We start from the raw sequence: 19,628 nt of genomic DNA, 5'->3' as shown, positions 1-19,628 counted from the left end.
TGTGCCTGGAACTGTGGCTGTGACCCTGAGCCCAAAGACGCTGATGTTCTTATCACAGAGATGACATCACATCTACTAGGAACAAAAATTTAGAGGTTGTATGGTCACAGTCTTTTTATACAACTGACAGACTTCATTCAGCTCTTACCAGAAGGGAAATAAAGCCAACAACCTGAACTGATCAAAAAGACAAGTCAATAGCAACAGGAACCTCAAAAAAAAAAAAAAAAAAAAAAAAAAAAAAAAAAAAAAAAAAAAAAAATCTGCTTCCCTGTCCCTGCCTAATAAAGACTTAGGAATAAACAGGAACACAGCCAAACTGTTTACATTTTGATGTAATTTATTGGCACAAAAATATTCAAATACAACATGGCATCTAAACATGGCTACTCTGTTGTATTTTGTGCATTGTTTTTAACATTTTTCATTCATAAATCATAACTTTATCTTCAACCTCATGTTTAATAACCATTATTTTCTGTTTCAAGTTACAACCAGTTCTACCCCCCATCTGCCTCCTGTGCCAAACCCTAACCTTCCCTAGTTATTTCCCAACACTGCTTTTTAACCCAGACACTGCAGGAAGCTCCCAAGTGGTATTTATTTGTACTCTACATCCAGTTTGCAGTGATCGGTGGCACAGAGGCAACCTGACTTTGCTCAGCTCAAGGTTTTCAAATCTTGGATGTGGTCAAAACCCTGATCTAGTCAGAAATGCAAATCCTGAACTAGTGTAATGAGCAGACAGACAATTTCCAATTTTGAGGCAAGAATCAAGTTTGAAAACAAAGTACAGGAGGAAACAATGGTAAAATTCTACTTCTCTTTCTTTCCAGTTATGCAGCTCCCCCCAAACCTAAATGAAGCCTCCTGCACAAGCGCATTGAGCTTACTGCACCCACATCAACAGGAATGACCAGGGCAATAATTAATCTGCAAGTTATTTAGTTACATTGCAAAGTAAGTGAAAACCCGTATAGTTATTTTCAATGGATCTCCAGTTCCCCAAAGACCAAGTAGAACCATAGACATCTGTGGTACAATCAGTCTTCACTGTCCTGGAAACCCAAATCAAGTGTTGTGTTTCAGACAGCTTGTTTTTCCAACAGCAGCTATACATTGGCTTACACCAACTTTTAATATACAATAACTCTCTTCATTTACATTTAAAAATATTTGACAAAGGCTGTATTTCAGTCCAACGTTCAGTTTCTGTTTGTAGAAGAGCAAGTTTGGAGTGAAAAAGCCTCCAGAATAAAAGGCTGTGCGTACTCTGGAATCTTCTGTTACCAGAAAGGACACCTAAAGAAAATAAAGATATTGTATTAATGTTGACTTGCATGTAGTTTCACAAAGGCAACACTGAGAAGGAGTGAGATTCCATACAGACTAGGCACCATTTTAGCACAGGAAAAGTTGCCAGGTGATCTTTGTCATTTTTAAACATTAACAGGAAAGAGATCTACTTCATTAAGCATAGTTCTAAGTTACCTAACTCTCAAAATGACACTGAATCATCTTTGTTTGGTTCTTCAGTGTAACTGACCATCACATTCCTTATTTCAAACACTTAAAATGTAAAATCCCTGTCACTACTTATAACAGCAACTTTCCTAGAGGACTGTCTATGGCATTGCCATGGGCTTCCAAAATCTACCAGAGCAGATGCAGTATGTGGTAAGGTTCCTATAAATAACTAACTACACAAGTGAGGTTCTCTTTAGTAGTTCCTTGCTCAGACTATTCCAGAAGAGTTTTGCCAGGTTAGCTGAGTGACAAACTCACCATCCAATGTAGCACTGGCACAGGTTCTCATGAGAAGTTGCTTGTTTAATGAGCAGTTCTACTTGTGTGGGTACATCAAGAGTTTCATCATGAGAGAAGTCTCGACCTTGGAAATTAAAGGATGAAAAAAAACCATGAAAGGAATTACAAATCCTGGTCCTAATCCCTTCAAGTACATTATCTGGCAGATCGGGAGTAGTTTCTTATAACATTTAAAAGTGTAAAAGTTTGCAACTAAATGCTGCGAACTATGAAGCCAGGACAGCAGAAATTCAACTTCCACTAACAAGCTAAGACATGCAATATATTAAGTCTTTGTAGTTACAAACACCTCTGTACTTTTCAAATCACACTTATTTGTATCTAAATGCAGGCACAGTACTTAGGTTTTGGATAAAACCAGGAAAATGGCCTCGTCCACTTAATCAGAATATGTTAAATTCAAGGATTAACACAAAATACAAACACTAAGGATAGTGCTGATCCATCAGATTTTATGTTTCTTTTATATAAACATAACTACATGCTCACCAGTGAGCTTATCTCGAACCCTGTTGATGATCTGAATTGCCTTCTTATTTAGAGCTTCTGGCTTCACCAGACCATCTCCTACTAAAAGACAGAGATAGGACACAGAATTAGGACTTCATTTGAACAACAAAAGCATTTATTCTGCGGTTAGATGTGCCCTTTCCAAATACCATTTTGAGAGCAAACCCAGATGCATTTTCTATAGATACAACCGTTTTTGTTGGAGTTGAGAACTCAGTAATTATATTCCTCATTTATGCTGACAAGAGACTCTATCTGTCCCATCTCATATAATTGCATTTGGATCATGATGAAATTTTCTGATCTAAGTTTCTGGATCAACATAGAAACAACAATGAAACTTACTGAAGGAATGGATGGATTCAGGCACTGTGGTCCCAGTTTTTTTATGGGCTGTCTCACCCAATTCCACACTGTCCAACATTTCTATTGAAAAAAACACAAAAACACAGAAGCATCAATGTGAAGCTGAAAAGCAGCTGAAATATTCTTCTGGAAACATTAGCAAGACTGTTAATCAGCTCATTTGAAAAGCGTATTTGTGACGTCTACCATCTTTTCTACTCACCTACTGACTGACTGGCTGAGTAGGAGTCTGTTCTTGTTCGCGAGCGCTTATTGCCCTTTGTATTTGCTGCAAGAAAACAAGGAATTGGAAAGCATGAACTAGAGTTTCAGTGTTTCAGAGCAAATTTGTCCACAAACAATACAGATTTGGCTGCCTTTCTCCTTCTCCAGATCTGATGTCACCTGAAAATAATTTCAATCTCCTGATCACTGCTGTAATTTCGTATTAAAATCCCTAAAATTGTGTGCACACAGAAATACCACATGCAAACTAACAGCTTGATCAGATTGTTAGAAAACACAATGGATTTCAGGCTTCTGGATTTCTTGTATAAATACTCTCTTGCTGTGACTATTTTATCAGAATCACTTACTGTCCATCAATCTCCAATTCAATAAGGGATCGTACACAAAGGCTTCCAGCACAGCCATGACACTGTCCTTGTGTTCACGCAGCACTTCCATCACCGTGTGACAGGTGATTCTGTAATTCCCATCAAGGCCTGTCACCTTTGGAAGAAAAAGAAGTGAATCAACCACTGCTTTGTTCACTCTGCAACTCCAACCACAACACTCAGGGAGCAGGAAGTGGTTTTGAACTGGAATTCACTATGCTTTGTTAAGAGAACGAGACAGACATTAATTACAAACTAAGAAGCTCTTTTCTCCATGAAGATGATCTTTGTGAAGTACCATGCAACTGACTGTGTCTGCCTGATATAAACAGCTATTTGAAATGGGGAAACTAAGGAAGGCCTAAGAAATAGGAGGAAATTCTGGGTAGTTTATTTTCTAACTAAAAGGTTGCTTTCCACTGTAATGTATTGCAAATATCACAGGAGATATTTTAACTCACAGAAAATTAAGCTGAAATATTAACACCTCTGGTTCTTAAGGAGTGGTAAAGTTTAGCCACAACAAAAAATACAGGAAAAACTGAGAAATGGTTGCCATTTTTCTTAGGAACAGTCCCCTCCAAATCAAAGAGGGGATGCTTACCTCCATAGCATTTGTCAGCATCCTTGTTAATCTAAATGGAATCTTCTCAGGAAACTTTTCTCTTGTCATTGCAACCTAAACACATGATGATGGAGAACAAGTAAATTAATAGGTAACCTACTCTTTAAAAGTTATTAAGTACTGGGATCTTTTTGCTACAGTCCTGAAGATTTTATTCCAAATAGGAAATAAAGTCACAACTTTGTTCCTCATTTTTCACAAATTACTGGGAGAAGCCAGATGATTAACTTGCTAAGAAAGGTAAAACTCAAGCATGTGCCCAGCAACACAGACTGCCTATCAGCAGCTTAAATAGCTCCAAGAAATTTCATGGAAGTGATGTTAGCACTTCTTGCTTGTTCCAGTAGTCAGCTAATCACCAAGACATGCCTCTGAGATGAAGTGTCTATTATTTTCATCTTGCCTGTAGGTAAAGGGAAGCTAAAAAGAGAGCCAAAGGGTTTGCCCAGGATCAGACTCCAAGGTCAGTTTGTCCTGGCTTATAGATTAATTTCTGTTCCACTGGAAAATGTGAAATATTACCAAAAATGTCATGTCGAAATACAAAGACTTACCTCAAAACAGTCCCCAAAGTCGATATGCAGGATCTTTCCACTCAGTCTGTCTAACATCAGATTGGAAGGGTGTCTTTAGTGAAGGAGTAGGAGAAAAAACAGACCATGGGTGACAAGACCATTACAAAAACCCAAAGTAAATCACAACAGCTCCAGTCTGAAAAGATATTTATCTTCATGAACAAGACAGCCAGTGATAGCTTGCTTGTTCAAGTTCTTCAGTCTCAGGATGAACAGGAAACCTTCCTGACAGTACATCTGTCACATTACTTTTGTAATTACCTCTCAGGAGTTAGAGATCTTCTCACCTTGGAATATAAATAACCTCCTGGACCAGAACGATCAGTATATTTCCTGGATACAAATGCTTATGAATGTTTTTCAGTTAGGATAAATATTTCTGCTTGTTTTATGCTTTTTCATTTTTTTCAGTATAGAAAAATGTAATGCATTTTGCTACACTTGAGGTAGCACAAATTGTTTTACCACCAACAGAGAAGAAAATCAATCCAGACTAGCCAAAAGCAAAACTACAGTGCTGTATTCATGCTTGCATCTTCCAATTTTGTTTTAATTCTATTTTCAAAGATTTATAATTTCATGTTAGAGACTTTTAAGTTCAGAAATAAGAGCTCTTGTTACTAAAACATTTAAGGGTTCAGCTGTTTTTGCATTACAAATTTTAAATCTAATATACATTGTCTTCAAAAGTATTTTAGAAGTTATATTGTTAATAAAATGGATGGAGAAAGATTTCCCATTCTGTAAAAGGGCAAAATTAGAACTTGTGGTCGTTGATGTAGTTCCATCTGTATTCATTTCAAAAAGAAAGAAAGCCTTATTTGTACTCAAGATACACAAACTGCATCTCATACCTGCAGTGCTGAGAATAACAGCAGCACAATTAGGACCTGAAAGACGGTATCACTACAACACAGCAGTAACCACAATGGAAAATGTTATCACAAGATCAGATCCAAGGAATGAACTGATAGACCTTCACAGTCTGTGCTTTTAAATAAAAGAAACCTTTATAGCTTTACGTACCTGTCCCCAAGGCCCAAAATGTACCCAACCATTGACATCACAGCCAGTGAACGGGTGTAATTTGTTCTTCTGTCAAACCATACCTACAAGTGGAGACAAAATAGAAAAAGCCAGGCAGGCATGTTGCATATTTCAGTTTATATTTTAATTTATACATTAACCATTTGCATTTCGCACAAAGCAGAACTGTGATATGCTTAGGTTCAGTAGTGCCCTTGAATTAGATGTCCAAGTCATTCAGAGAATATATTTTGGGGCTTCTGCTTTTCTCTCCCCTGCAGAGTATATGGAGACTGACAGCTCCAGTCTTGTGCTTTGCACTTCACCTGTGTCCTGAGCCTTGTAAGGCCCCTCGTGTGGGGATACATGTGTGGATACGTGTTCTGCAGTGATTTGGCTGGGGTTTAGGATGAATAAACTCCATCTCTCACTCATTCTGCAGAGATGATAATTACACACACTAATATTTGCCAGTACTTGTGTTGAACTCACCTCCGAGCTTGGACTTTTCAACCACAGCAGCTTGGCAAGGTCATCCCCAGCTGTGTTATTGACAGCATGTTCAAATACTTCTACTTTCTGCATCAGAGTCAGGTGGTCATAGTCTGGAGCCATCTGTAATTCAGAAGTGACATTCAGCAAATTAAAAAGCCACCTCCAGTAGCCTCTGGTTGTACTGTGAGAAACACAGCAATCATAATTAATTTCATATCAAGTTTATACTTCAATTATTTGTAGACTGACTAGCATGTTTTGAACACAGTGAGATGATCACACAACAGTGAAGAATTCTTTTTAAATGGGATAGCAAATGATTTAGTATCCACAAAGTCAGTAGCCCACAGCCCTATTTAACCAGAAAACTGCAAGTATTTTTCAAGAACCATTATCCAACTAAGTCTTCTGGGCTGGAAAACACTTTCCTTTTTGGCATGGAATTCCAAATTTTCTAGTAGTGTTCAGTTTCTCCCGTCTGTCTAATTTTGGCCCTGCTGCTTAGACACAATGTTTGCAATGCCAGCAGCATGGCGCCTTGTACGAGGCACATCAATCATGCAAAATTCCAAACACATATCAGTCACCAGATGGCAACAACTCATGGTCACTGCTACAACTGGAAAGGAAAAACAAATAAACATATGGCAAGCTATAACTCTTATCTAATATTTTTTATTTATTTTAACAATCAGAAAAGAGACAGAGGAAGAAGCCTTGCACCATTTTCCTTCATTAAGACGCTGGTGTCCTAAAAGAATGTACCAAAACCTCTGCCAGCTTTGCCTCTTACCCTCAGCATGATGCGATGCTCAATGTTGAGCAGGATCTTTTTCTTCTCTCTGTAGTCTCGGATCAGTGCGTGCAGCGTGTCACAGTGGGGCACCCAGCCAATTAAACCTGAATTTGTTGACAGTGGAATAACAGCGTATCTCTGGATGCTATAGGAAAAATGGAGAATCACAGCTCGAATTGTTGTTTATTGTGAATTACTAGATTTTGAGATGCTTAAAACAACTACTGTTAAATCTGATTCTGGTCCAAATTGTCTTGTGAATAGTTGCTCTGCTTGTCTTTTCAAACAGAGTTCAAACATCCATTTGCACAGATTGTTGCCAGATAATCTACAGACAAGCTCAAAGTTTATGTGGTTTTCACTGAAAGGCTGCTTTCAGAAGGTACCTGTTATGTCACCTACGATGATCTGTTATTTGCACACGATATTTGATGTGTTCTTGCTTGATAGACGCTCTGCAGAATTGCACTCAGTGACTCTTCACCAAACTATTTAGTGACTATAATAAAAAATCCTTGGCAAAAACCCATTGTCAGGCTCCTAAGGCAGTGCTCAAGGCGTCTTGAAATAGGCGTTGCTTCAAAGACCGTAACAATTTACAAGATAGGACTTCAATTAAATGAAACAAACAATCCCCTCAGATACATTTCCTCTGTGTTTGAATTCTATGAATGCTGTTTTTCTTTTCAAATAACTTAGTTCCAAGATTTGCCATTTCTTCACAAACCAACTGCTTCTGCCAAGGTTTACTTGTGAAGCTGCACCCACATAAGGAGTCACATATGCACAAACACTTTCAGTGATTACCCAGAGCACACACCTGAGGTTTTTACGAAGAGAAGTTGGGTCATTTGCTAGCAGAGTGTTGACCAACCCAAAAAGCTGCATCACTCTTTCATCTTGGCGAAGGTCTTCATGACCTTTCAGAAGGAATACAAACTCATGCCCATTACTTCCTGCAAAAGAATTAGTGCACAAAAGTTTATTCTCATTGAACAAACGGACAAGAGTAAATACACATGCACCCAAAAACTGGAAAGTGTGGCAGTCAGACTGACTAAGAAAAACCTCACCTGAAAGGAAAGGTTGGAGAGGTTTTACCAGGTAAATATGTAGTTTGACCTGAGAGCAACAACAGTTTAAATACTGGCATAGCTAAGTGAAAACTGCTCTCTCTTACCCATTAATGTCAACTTCCTGGGCCGCTGCTTGGAGGTGATGACTTGCAGTGAGGGTGCGATGGACTGAATCCGTATGATGGGCTGGTTGGGATCATATGTTCCTGGCACTGCCAATTCCAGATCCCGGCACATTAAGAGTTTTGGTGACACATACTGTAGTTCCAAAGAAGTGAGCTACCAAAACCAAAAGAAATACACCCCCTTAGAATTTCAGTTCAATCTCAAAGAAGCACCTGAAGAGTTCATGCTGTCAAGGGACCTAAAACAGTTGAGGCAGTAACCAATACTTCAGGTACTTACAGGAAGTGCTGCACGAACACCAAATTTGCAGCAAACCCTATGCAGTTATTTCCAGAATACTGAATTAGTATGTTTTGAATAACCAGAAAACCCATAAACCGAAGGTTGGTATTGACAACTTGCACTGTAAGACCCACAGAAGAACTGAATCTCCCTCCTCACCTGAGGCAGCTGCTTTGAGATACGTCTGAACACATGATAATAAAGATCCCAAGCCTGAGTTAGGTCTTTGACATTTCCTGATTTCATGTACTTCCTGCACCATTCTTGAGCTTCCATAAGATCTCTGCCATAGGCCTAGGGAGGAAAACAACAGAAGAAAGAATTTTAACAGACTGTGGTGTAACAGGTGGAGACCACTTAACACCTACAAAGAGCATCAGAGTCTCTTTTCAAATTGCACTACAAATACTTGATCTCACATTTTTATAGCAGATCAGAATTAAAGATCCAGAAATTCCTGGATCCAAGATCTGCATTGAATTTATCAAACAACATTGCTCGCAAGTAGACTTCATTATAGGAGGCAACTAAATGCTTAGAATCACCCTTTAACAGTAGGCTCACAAGCTCAGTTAATTCTCTGTTATCTGTGCTAGTGCTTACTGTGAGCAAAGCAGAATAATTAACTGCAGAGCAGTCATCGTTTTCCAGTCCCTATCAGGCACCCTGCCAATACAAGACTCCAGGGCAATCTGGACCATCATGGCCCCTTATAGTCACCAAAAGTGACACCGATCTGAAGATAAATGTCAATAATGAACTCTGCAACTAACATAATGAATCCCAAGGGATTCACTTTTTGTGTTAAACGGCAAAGGTTCTTGTAACACAGCTGGGGCAGGTGGCTGTCCTGAAGAACAGCCTCTTGGCTGTTTGCTGATACCTGATTGAAGGATGTCTCCTTTAAAGTCTGAGGCCCACGTTCCATCATTGCATGAAGTGGTTCCAGCACCTCAAACATTCCCTTTACATTTCTTTCTCCAAAATAGAGACGAGATGCTTCTTCCAACCCTTCATGCCACATCTCGTGCCATAGGATGGCCACACGGATTAGCTCTTCACTCACCTGTTTTAGGAGAGAAAAAAAAGATTAAACGCCTAAAGAAATCCCTGGGACTGTGTCCTGACTTAAAAATGCAAAACTCCTTTCTTCTCTAATGTTATGAAATATTTGTTCCCAGCAGCCAGAGGGAGCCACAAGAACTACCACAGTGATGGCACTTTTTTTTCCTGCAAGAAGCTTCTTGCAGACCAGGCTTTTCTCACCTTATTTGTTACCTTTGAAATTTTCTATATGCTTGTGTAGCTTGGCCTGAAAGCACTATTTTTCATTTATTCATAAAAATCTTTATCAAATTAATTAAATTACTCTTTCCATGCTATGCTCAGTAAGTTTTGTTTCTATTTTCCATTAAGCAGGAACACCTCTTTATGGAACAAACACTTTTCATGTATTTCTTCTCTAAATTTATTCATAAGGAAATACGAAAACTCAGTAATTCTCAGTGTGAGAATTATTTTAAAATAAAGCATTCTCTGGAAATTACACTAATACTGTAACTTCTATCAGTTGCAAATACCCCAAATTAATTGTACTTGAACAGAATCAACAATGAATAGTCATTTTGTGTTATTATAACTGACATCCATCCGTCCAACATAACCCACTTAATGCTATACTGAGCACTCACCATCATTGCCTGCTGCACCAGAGTGTTGCTGTGCTCACACATGTTTTTCAAGATCTTATTTGCAGCATTGTGCCGAGCAGTGGTCGTAGATTTAGAAGCCACAGTCAAAGGATAGATCAAAGCCTGCAAGGGACAGCAACCAGTAATACTTTAGAACCCCACAGAAGAGCTAGATAAATTTAATAATTAGCAAAACATCAATAAACAGCAGCCTTAGGGACAAACAGGAGGAAGCAAGCTTGCTTCTGGAAAGTGATGATAGGAATTTGCTACTGGAAGTCTTCTGATCCAAAAGGCTTTCAAGGCTTTAATCCACTGAGTAGCAGAATGAAATTGAGAGCCTCTTTCAAACTAGAAGAGCAAAACAGGTTTTAGGATTTTGTGATATTCCACACTGTGGAAAGAAATTTAGATAAAACCTGTGAGGTAGGCTCTTAGTAGTTACTTGAAGACATTTAAGGTGATTTGCACTACCCAGTAGACATTAAATTACATTAGACAAAGAGTTCTTCCCAGGCTGCATGGCTCATTCACCTCTTTCCATTTTTATATGAACAGTGCTGAGGTGAAAGCAGCAGCAGCAACAGAAATTGTTCTCAGCCTCACTGTCATCACTTGCTCTGACTTCCTGTGCAGGCATCTGGATGTGGTGAAACGGAACACAGGAAAGGCCTTAACTGACACCTGTGAAAATTCCTCCTCTAAGCTAATGCTTACCTGGGGATGGTACCGACCAATGTCTGTGAGCAGCTGATGAATGAGACGTCCTACCAGTGGTCGAGGGGTGTCAATTCTGGCAATGAGCTGAGGGATAACCTTAGTAGTAAGGATAAGGAAAATAAACACCCCTGTCATCTCATGTGTTCACTGCACCAGATGTTCTGCCCTCTCCTGGAGACCTCACAGCCTTTAAAGAGGACAGGGAAGCCTGCCACTCATTTTTGAGTTGGTCAGAGGGTAACACAAGGTTCCAAACAGAAATGTGCAACAGCTCAGTGAGACCACAAGTGTTCTGTGCAAAACTGTTACAGGATCCTACTATGGAAAGCTGCATCTTGAAGTATAATGCTTAAATAGGAAATAAAGTATTTATAATTTAATTACAAGAGTCATTCTACAAGGCAATCCTGAAAAAGATTGTGAACTACATCAGAGCAGGACAGTGGTATTTTATACTTGATCATCACTAAATCCACATCATCTTTAATTTAAGAATTTTCATTCTCATTAATATGTACTAATCTGCATATAAATACAGAAAGATTTCTCATTTTTGTGTTCAAGATGCTTATTAAATCAGTAACAGACTGTACTGCACACTGCTCTCAGCACTCACCTACAGAGGATCATTTAGCTAAGGATCATCAAGGATATCATGCAGCAAATCCCCAAACTAGCCCCAGAACTGGGATTTCTCTTTGTGTTATTTACCTGCAGCCAAGTGTCTATTTGGATCGCCTTGACTCCTTCTACCAAAGCCTCATTCACATCAGGCCAGTGACCATAGTCAAACCACAGAGTAAGGACTCTAAAAAAGAGAAATACTTTTGTTAGGAACAAACAAATGAACACACAACCAAAACAAAGCAAAAACCACCAACCAACCAAAAAAAAACAACCCACCAAAAAAACCCCAAACAAACAACAACAAAAAAAACCCACCCCAACCAAAACTCATTTACAAGCAACTTCTCTTCCGAGAACCCTCAGAGAGCAGGGATAATCTATCTAACAAAAATTAGCCTGGACTGAAGCATTCGCTTAACTCAACTGTAACAAAAAATAGCAAAAATGTGTTCTACCTAATCTGCAACCATGTGCTCTTGTCAGCTGGATTTCATTTACTATGTGCTTTATTATGTACCTTAGAGTGTCTTGTAGGTTGTTTCCTCGAGACAGAGAGATGGATCGAAAGAAACCCTGGACAGCAGGGACTGTGTACATCAAGAGGGTCTTGGATAAATCCTTTTGGAATGAAAATTGCTGCATTAGTTCTATGCAAGCACATCAGCCCACATGAATCCTAAACTCAAGAAGGGGAAAGAGGAAGAAATATGTGGAAATATAGATGTAATCCCCATTGTAGCTGATGTCTGCTCATACTCTTCATAGGACATGTTGCTCCTAGAATTTAATGTTTTGCTTGACTACACAAAGGTCTTTCAGCCTGGCAGGGTAAACGCTGTGAAATGGTTTTATACTTCAGTTTGTTTGCAAAGCTATGGACAGCAAAGCAGCCTAAAAACAACCACCTTTCTATAACTGGTAAATGAAAGAGATTACTCACAGTCTTCTGTGAAGGGCTTAAGTAGCAGAACTTGTTAATGCACTGTATCACCTATGACAGCCACCTCAGCCTCTGCTTTAGGCCACAGCTAATAATCATTTGCATTAATTTAGCCCATAAAATTTTCCTGTGTTTAAGCAGTAAGTACCAATCTCTCAACATGAAGAGGGAGGAAGGAGGTTACCTCAGTGACTTTCTTCTGCACTGGGGATGGGATGGGGCTGTTCTCAGTGCTCTCTGCATCGCTCTCACTGTTGCTGCCCTCAGCGTTAGCACTGGTGACACTGGCTCCGCTCGCGTGACGGAGTTTCTTCTTCTCATCTCTGGCTTGGTTTTGATGTTTATAGTGAAGCACTGCTTCAAAGTTCATCACTGCCCAGGCATGCCAGGCCTGCCAACAGGAGAGAACAGAAGTCAGAAGGAAGATGACTCCTTTCTGCAACATGCACTTTCTAACTGTTAGATACAATCCAACCTTTCTGTGTCTGCAAACAACAGCAGTAAGTAATACCCTGCCGACAACACAACGCTTTGATTTCTCTAATTGCTTGTAATTTGAACTGTCTTATTATCTTAAATAACATCATGTTGAGTTCTTGGCCAGGAACTCCCTGTTGAATATTAAAGCAAATGAGCTTGGTACCAAAAATTAAATTATGTTTGCATATACCTTAATTTTTCAAAGGCTAAAATGAAAATTAGTATGTTAGGACTCGGGGATGTGTAATGGGAAAAAATGCAGGAGATGGCTGCCCCAGAGAAAATCTGGCACCAAATATTAATTGAAATATCACAACCCTGAAATCAAGGGCTCTTTGGAGAATTAACAGGGCTACTTTCCTTGTTCAAGTTTACTGACTGAGAACAAGTTAAATTTCTCCATTTTCTTTCTCCTTCATTGCTAACTGACAGAAGAGAGTCTCAAAAGCAAGAACAGAAACTGAACTGTGGCCTAGTTTTACCAACCAGAAAAAATTCTAAACAAGAATCTCATGGTTGCCTCGGGCCACTTTCTCCGTTTTTTGGTTCTGTTTTGTTTTTTTTTTAATCCTACTGGCAGTAACAAGGCAGACAGTTATGGGAGATCTTCCAATTAACATATTCCTTTCCTGTAGTATGGGATTTGATCAAATTTATCTGGCAACTTTTCTGTAATGACCTTGTACCAGTTGCGATCATGCTCCGTTGCAGCACTGTAGTATTGCAAGACTTTGGGGATGGTGCTCTCGTTGATGCCTTGCAGGTTCAGCTGCCACTCACCCAATTTCAGGAAACACCTGGTTAAGCAAAGGGATTATTGATTCAAAACCTAAAATGAAAACAAAACCTCTGGACTAAAAGGCAAACTTGTTATCTGGATCTAAAAGACATTCCATGTGGTGAATCCAGTCAGGAAGCTTCTCCTGCAGGCTGGATGCAAGGTTCAAAATATCTCCATCTTGCTTCAGTGTGGAACTAACTAGTTGAAGCTTTAATTTAAGAGGAAAGGTGGGGATCAAACTTTTTTCCTCATCTATAAGAGTTATAAAATAAATGTAAGAAGTATGTAACAGCAACATCGAAAGACTTCATCAGTCTCTGCTGATAAAATGCATACACACGTGGTGATGAGCTGCACTGAGCACCATATGAATGAGCCTTTTGGGGAGAACACTGACAGACAGACAATGGCAACACAGAGGAACTGTTCTTCCCCCAGCCAGAACCCCATTAAGTCATTCCCTCCTAGAGGAAAGGAAAAACAATGTATTTTTACTGCAGCAGGGTGGGGTTGTCACGGTTTGTGCAAAACTTAATACTTTGCTCCCTCAGCAGACTTTAAATGCCACAGTTACATGGCTGTCTTTTCTGTACTTTGAGTTTTCCAGAAAGCGTTGTGCAAGACAAAGATTGTATGCAAATCATCACTAATTTGTTTTCCATGATAGTCTCTGAAAAAATAAGACAATGGTGTTACCAAGTTCCCATCCCAATAAAAGCAAATTGAGTGCATGCCTCCCTTCAAAAAAAGCAAACCTTCAATAGAAAGCACTATGCAAATTTTAATTTAAATGGAAAAAATCAGATCTGGCACCTACAGATCCACAGAGAAAAATGGAGAAAGGGTTTTTAATGCAACAATATTATAAGAGACCATCACATGCTGAGCACCTACTGCCCAAAGCACTGCTGTTCTGCTTGGCAGCCTGTGTACCTAATACAGATGTGCCACGTGTGTGGGAAGTGTTTCTTTCCTAGTGACTGCATCTCCTGAAAAGCAAAGAAACAGCCATGCTGAGTGCTCTGCCTTCTGCCAGTGAGCCACAGTGCTGGAAAAATACAACTAGCAACCAGCAACAAATACAAGCTTGTTTAGGCTGATGTGTGCCAGTAACATCTACTGAACATTACATGGTAGATAAGAACGTAATACCAAAGCAGCTAAATGAGAAATCCCCTGTTTTTTTAATCAAAGCATGAGCTTCGTCTGAAAAGGGACCCTGCACCTCAGGAAAGCCTTCGGTTTCAGTCTAGAGCTAAAGGGTGCCCCAGGACCCTGTGCTGACCGTGCCATGAGCTTATGGAGCTCCTGCTTGTGCTGCTGGTCCTCGGTGGCGATGGCATGCTGGGCCTGCTGCTGCATGGTCTGCACAAAATGCTGCATGTGCTGGAACGCGTCGATCTGCAAAGGGATAATGGAGGCAGTGAGGACCACAGGGCTTAAATACAACTTCTCAAGGGAGAAAGACAATGAGGAAATGAGTTTTCACTGAAATAAAAATCTATGGTTTTCTTTCAAAGCTTTTCAGCCATTGACACCCCTCTAAAGTCACTTTACACTTTGAATATGTCCAAATAAATGAAGAGGTTAGAGATTGTCGTCTCTGAAATGGCTAAACTGAGGAACAAATAATTGCATCCTTCTGACGCCAGGCACACCTTCATTGTCATACAGACAGATAGTCAAAGGTATGACTGACCATAACACAAGTTAACACCATGCTCTGATGTGCAAAAACTCAACTCTGCCAAAGCAACAAGGTCACGTGTACAGGGAGAAAACTTCAACAGCAGAAAATGTTTTGTTACTGCCCACGCAGTGCGAGATTCTAGTACAGATACAGAGGTATCTCGTTTGCAGCTGAGCACGAACTAAGTCTGGCAATTCCAACAATCGAATGTTTATAGGTTAGAAACTGTATCTGACCAGGACAATACCAAACAGACAGGATCACAAATCCAGAGAAGCCTACCTATAATATGCTATGGCCAGACAATAAAAAAAAGACAATTAGAGAAAATAATGCCTGAAGGAAAACCTGCAGCTTCCTGATCTTTCCTCCTAACCTTCTGGCTTTGGCTAGGCTTGAAGTACACACCATGGGATGTTAATTAATGCAGTACTTGTGCTCGTGGCACGAGCTCTGGTGTGCCCCAGGTCAGAGAGGGTCCAGCTGCGTTACTTCTGTGTGTCGCTGAAGCCACTTCGGCATCAGGAAAAGTGCTGCTGGCTGAGCTAGCTAGCTGGCATCTTTGCAGAGGGAGACACGGCAGAAGCCGATGATATCGGCTCACGTTAGCTCGGAGACAAAGGAAGAGAGAGGCTGTTCTGGTCTGACGCCTAACAGGTTTATTGTTAGAAGTTTCGCAACCCGAACAAGCTCGGAAGGGATGGAATGCGATGGGATGCTCTCCCGAGGCTTGTCCTCGGTTTTATAGAGAGCTTGAAAACCGTGGCGAAAGGGGAAAACAACCAATGAGTTACAAGCCAGGGGGAGGATACAATTTAACAAGAACCACTGGGGGAAACCGAGAGGCGGGAGTTATAACAAAGAACCAATGAACAACCGAGTAACCGAGAATTTTCCCAAACCAGGGGAGGTGGCTTGTACCCGGGCACCGCCTGGGGGGGTGTGGCTTAGGCTTCTGAGCCGCCCATCGACCCACCCTCTGAGTCTGCCTCTTCAGGAACCTCGATCCAGGGGATGGGCTGGGATTGATTGGCATCATGCTGCGCCAAGCCCCGCAGTGGGCTGGGTCACAGAAACAATTAACATTTGAGTTGCTTCAACAAATTGAAGTCTAGATTTCTCCTAAGGTTATTGAAGAAGTACAAATGTGCATTGCTCCTTTGCCAGAATACATAGGGCAGTAGTGCTAAAGCAACTTGCACTATCAAATTCTGAGGGAAAAAATATTTTTAAAATTCCTTGGAAAGAATTCTGGGGTAGGAAAACCCAAAATTAAAGATTTGAGAAAAAAGTATGCACACTTCACTGGAAAGAACTAAGACTAAAGCTCCTGCAATCTGCAAGGTAATTTCAGGTTAGGAACTGCAGAATATGCTGTTAGAAGCCTAATTTACTTCTGCGAATCTATAGGAATGAGCTATGTTAGAGATACGAACCACCTGTGCTCAAATGCCTCATCTATCCCTTTCAAATGTCAGTGTGCACAACTCCGTGGTGAGGAAAAAGGGTATTAGCCCAGGGTGAAAAAAAAGAAAGGATCATACTCTTAACATTAATGTGGTGTATTCCACAGCTGGTAACCTAGATAGAAGGGATGGGGACGGGGGGGGGGGGGGGGGGGGATAACAATCTTATAAATAGTGATGCTAGACATCCATTAAAAATAGAGAAAATATATTGCCAAACAGTATCAGCGCAGAATGTTATCTTTTTATTATGTGCCCCTCTCATATCTAAATACACGCAACAATCTGTTCTTCAGTTTCCATTAATACTGAAAACGGATCGCCAAAAACTGACACATGGAGCACTTAAGACTGAAAGCAGTAAGTCTTCCAAAACAACTGAATTCCTAAGTTTTTATGCAGCCTTTTTATGGGATATGGCTTAGAACACAGCTGCTGGCAAAGGTCCTTGTTAGAAGAAATGTAATAGGGTTTACTTATCCATTTTTATCTGTTGTTTGAGAAAAGACTGTCGTGGAGCTCTGCAAGTGCTGTGTGGTTGGTTTCCTTCTAGATGCCAGCTTTTTTCCTGCTGGATTTGGCAAGTGCCAAAATGGCAGTCTGAAAACATTTTAGGCCAACAGAGGAACCTTGAACTGCTCAGCTAGAAAAAATGGTCATTTCCCACCATACCAGCCTACATCAGCAGCTTATTACTTAGGATACCAAATCAAGTGAACACACAGAGTTACATAAAACTACACACATCACCAGGTGTAACTATGTATTATTTATCTATTTTGGTATCAGTTTTCCCCCATTTTCATGGACTCCACCTATTCTTGCATCAGTTAATTTTAGACATGTTCTCCCAGCCCCTTAATCTTTGTGCCTTCTCTCATTCTGCTTTCCACAACTGCATCAGTGTCCTGCACCATGTCCATCTATTTCTTGATTACAAGTCAAACACCGCAAAACACGGTTTCCCTCACAGAGGCAGGCAAAGACCCCACATACTTCTGGGGTCATTTACTGAAGAAGGTAAGAGGCAATTTCACTGTTTTACAGAGCCAACAGAACCGGGCCTCAGCAACAGCTCCTCTTGCCTTTTTAATTCAAATAAAGAATAGTTAGGTCATGGCAATGTTCCCACAGCAATGGCTCTGCTCCAGTGCTGGCAATCCCAAAGGCAGAAAAAATAAAAAATATGTGGCAGAACATGAGGATAAATGGAGGCTTTAATATATATTAAAAAAAAGATAACTTATCCAGTCTGAAGCTTATTGGATTTGATTATGTAAATTCTCCCTGTGCTGCAATGTCAAAAACATTCACCCTGGGCTCTCTGGAGCCAAATTGTTCCCATGACAGAAGCCCCTGTACTTTCCAGTTCTTTCAGTTAGAAATTTCCAATAATCTCTTTAGTAAAAATCAGTTCTGCTCAGCAACTAAGTGCAAACTGTTCAGGACACTTCTCAAACTGGTAATAACCCCCCCTTTACTTCCCTCTTTCAGCATGTAACCCTGACCACAGGTACAGTGTAGAGACTTGGCAATCAGAACAGTGGATGAAAAATAAAGTACCAAATCTACACAGGACAAAAGAGCTACTACTGACCATTAATCTTGGCTACATCCTTTGGGTACCAGCTACTGGTTTAGCAAAAATACTCTTTCTATGTATGAAATAAAATTAGGGCCAGGTTTTCTCTGCCTTACAGAGTTTTAAAGGAAAAAACCAGCTTACAATCTGAATAACAATAAGGAAAGGAATTAGTTACTCTCTTTTAGGGGAGCAAAAGTAAAATCTCCAGCCTTGCCTTTGTTCTGTGGGGAACATGAAGAGCTATTGTCTATGGCATTTCACAAAACCTGAGCAGTGAAACAGAGCACTGTGTTCTCCTGTACCTTACGGGCGCTCTTCCACATGTGCTTCATGTACGCATAAGTCACTTGGGGATGGACTGTTGGCAGTGGGTGATCCAGCTGTCGAGATGGATCTACTCCCAAGAGCAGGACAAGAGTCTTATGGGCCAAAGCCTGGAGAAAGTGGCAAAGACAAAAAGCAGGTTAAAACAAGCCCATTGTTACCTCCAGCTCATATTGCTTCAGAATTGCCCAACACTAAAAAAGTACATCTGACCCTCCAGATACAACACAGACACAGCAGACTCCCTGGACTCATAAGAATACCACATGATAAACCTTATGTCTTCCTTTGGATCAGAGCATTAGATTCTCATTTCAGAAACCAGTAGAAAGTGTAAAGTCTCTGTTTAAAAGTATTTGGCAATAAATTTTGTGGTGACTGTTAAAATAGAACTCTAATGTTTAACAGTAACATCACATTCTAGATGCTCTAGCAGAGAGAGCTATTATAATAATCTCCAGTGCTGCATAAAAACTTACAGTTATAGCATGCAATAAAAAAATTGGCTCAGGGGTTCTCATGTATAATACCAGTCCCACAAAAATAACCTTGGCTACAAGCATGAACTCTATGCTGGTTACAATTTTAGCATTTCAACAATTTCTGACTAGTTTCTTCCTCAGAGGAGAGCCCATACCACCTGGGCAATGAAAGCATTTGGGAATGCTCAAGGTTGAAGCAGCACAGCAAAGCAAATTGTCCGAAAACTTGCTGAAGAGGACAGAGCCTGACAATGCTCACCAGCCTCCCGCTCTTGCCACACAAGCTGGCATACTTGAGCCAAGTTCTCATGTCCTCATGAGGATTCACAACAAGAGATCGGACCATCAATATTCTTTGCCAGTCTTCCACGATTCGCTGACAGCCCTGAGAGGAAAAAGAAGGGAGAACTTACTAGTGTTTGGTCTCCAGTGTACTGCACAGAGCCTTGATTCAGAATCTGAAGGGACTTCCATCAAGAGAGAGAGTTCTGTGCCCATAATTCACAGCAGACTGACATTACAGAATCACAGAATGAACTAGG

The 19,628-nt window shown here is 40.3% G+C and overlaps 1 protein-coding gene across 3 annotated transcripts in view; it reads right to left on the bottom strand.

Annotated features, from left to right (window-relative positions):
- Positions 1-355: 355 nt before the first annotated feature.
- MTOR (mechanistic target of rapamycin kinase) overlaps positions 356-19,628 on the bottom strand; it is a 72,064-nt gene continuing 52,791 nt past the window's right edge. For 2 of the 3 annotated variants that reach the window (XM_082295739.1, XM_082295741.1), the window contains 24 exons: positions 19,346-19,471; positions 18,583-18,714; positions 14,825-14,940; positions 13,438-13,555; positions 12,463-12,669; positions 11,856-11,956; positions 11,423-11,519; positions 10,709-10,807; positions 9,992-10,114; positions 9,184-9,366; positions 8,460-8,594; positions 7,997-8,171; positions 7,637-7,772; positions 6,814-6,961; positions 6,018-6,140; positions 5,526-5,608; positions 4,479-4,551; positions 3,904-3,978; positions 3,279-3,414; positions 2,906-2,971; positions 2,683-2,763; positions 2,317-2,397; positions 1,786-1,891; positions 356-1,302 (listed from right to left, as the gene is read on the bottom strand). In XM_082295739.1, the coding sequence (XP_082151865.1) occupies positions 1,287-1,302; positions 1,786-1,891; positions 2,317-2,397; positions 2,683-2,763; positions 2,906-2,971; positions 3,279-3,414; positions 3,904-3,978; positions 4,479-4,551; positions 5,526-5,608; positions 6,018-6,140; positions 6,814-6,961; positions 7,637-7,772; positions 7,997-8,171; positions 8,460-8,594; positions 9,184-9,366; positions 9,992-10,114; positions 10,709-10,807; positions 11,423-11,519; positions 11,856-11,956; positions 12,463-12,669; positions 13,438-13,555; positions 14,825-14,940; positions 18,583-18,714; positions 19,346-19,471 (2,736 nt within the window). In that variant the 3' untranslated portion in view covers positions 356-1,286. The remainder of the gene's footprint in view (positions 1,303-1,785; positions 1,892-2,316; positions 2,398-2,682; positions 2,764-2,905; positions 2,972-3,278; positions 3,415-3,903; positions 3,979-4,478; positions 4,552-5,525; positions 5,609-6,017; positions 6,141-6,813; positions 6,962-7,636; positions 7,773-7,996; positions 8,172-8,459; positions 8,595-9,183; positions 9,367-9,991; positions 10,115-10,708; positions 10,808-11,422; positions 11,520-11,855; positions 11,957-12,462; positions 12,670-13,437; positions 13,556-14,824; positions 14,941-18,582; positions 18,715-19,345; positions 19,472-19,628) is intronic. The other variant, XM_082295740.1, reaches the window with a different exon arrangement.

This window comes from Coloeus monedula (genome assembly GCF_965178545.1).
Source record: "Coloeus monedula genome assembly, chromosome: 22".
In the NCBI taxonomy this organism is placed as follows: domain Eukaryota; kingdom Metazoa; phylum Chordata; class Aves; order Passeriformes; family Corvidae; genus Coloeus; species Coloeus monedula.
The sequence above is the reverse complement of the archived record's forward strand: the minus strand, read 5'-3'. Positions and strand labels throughout refer to the sequence as shown.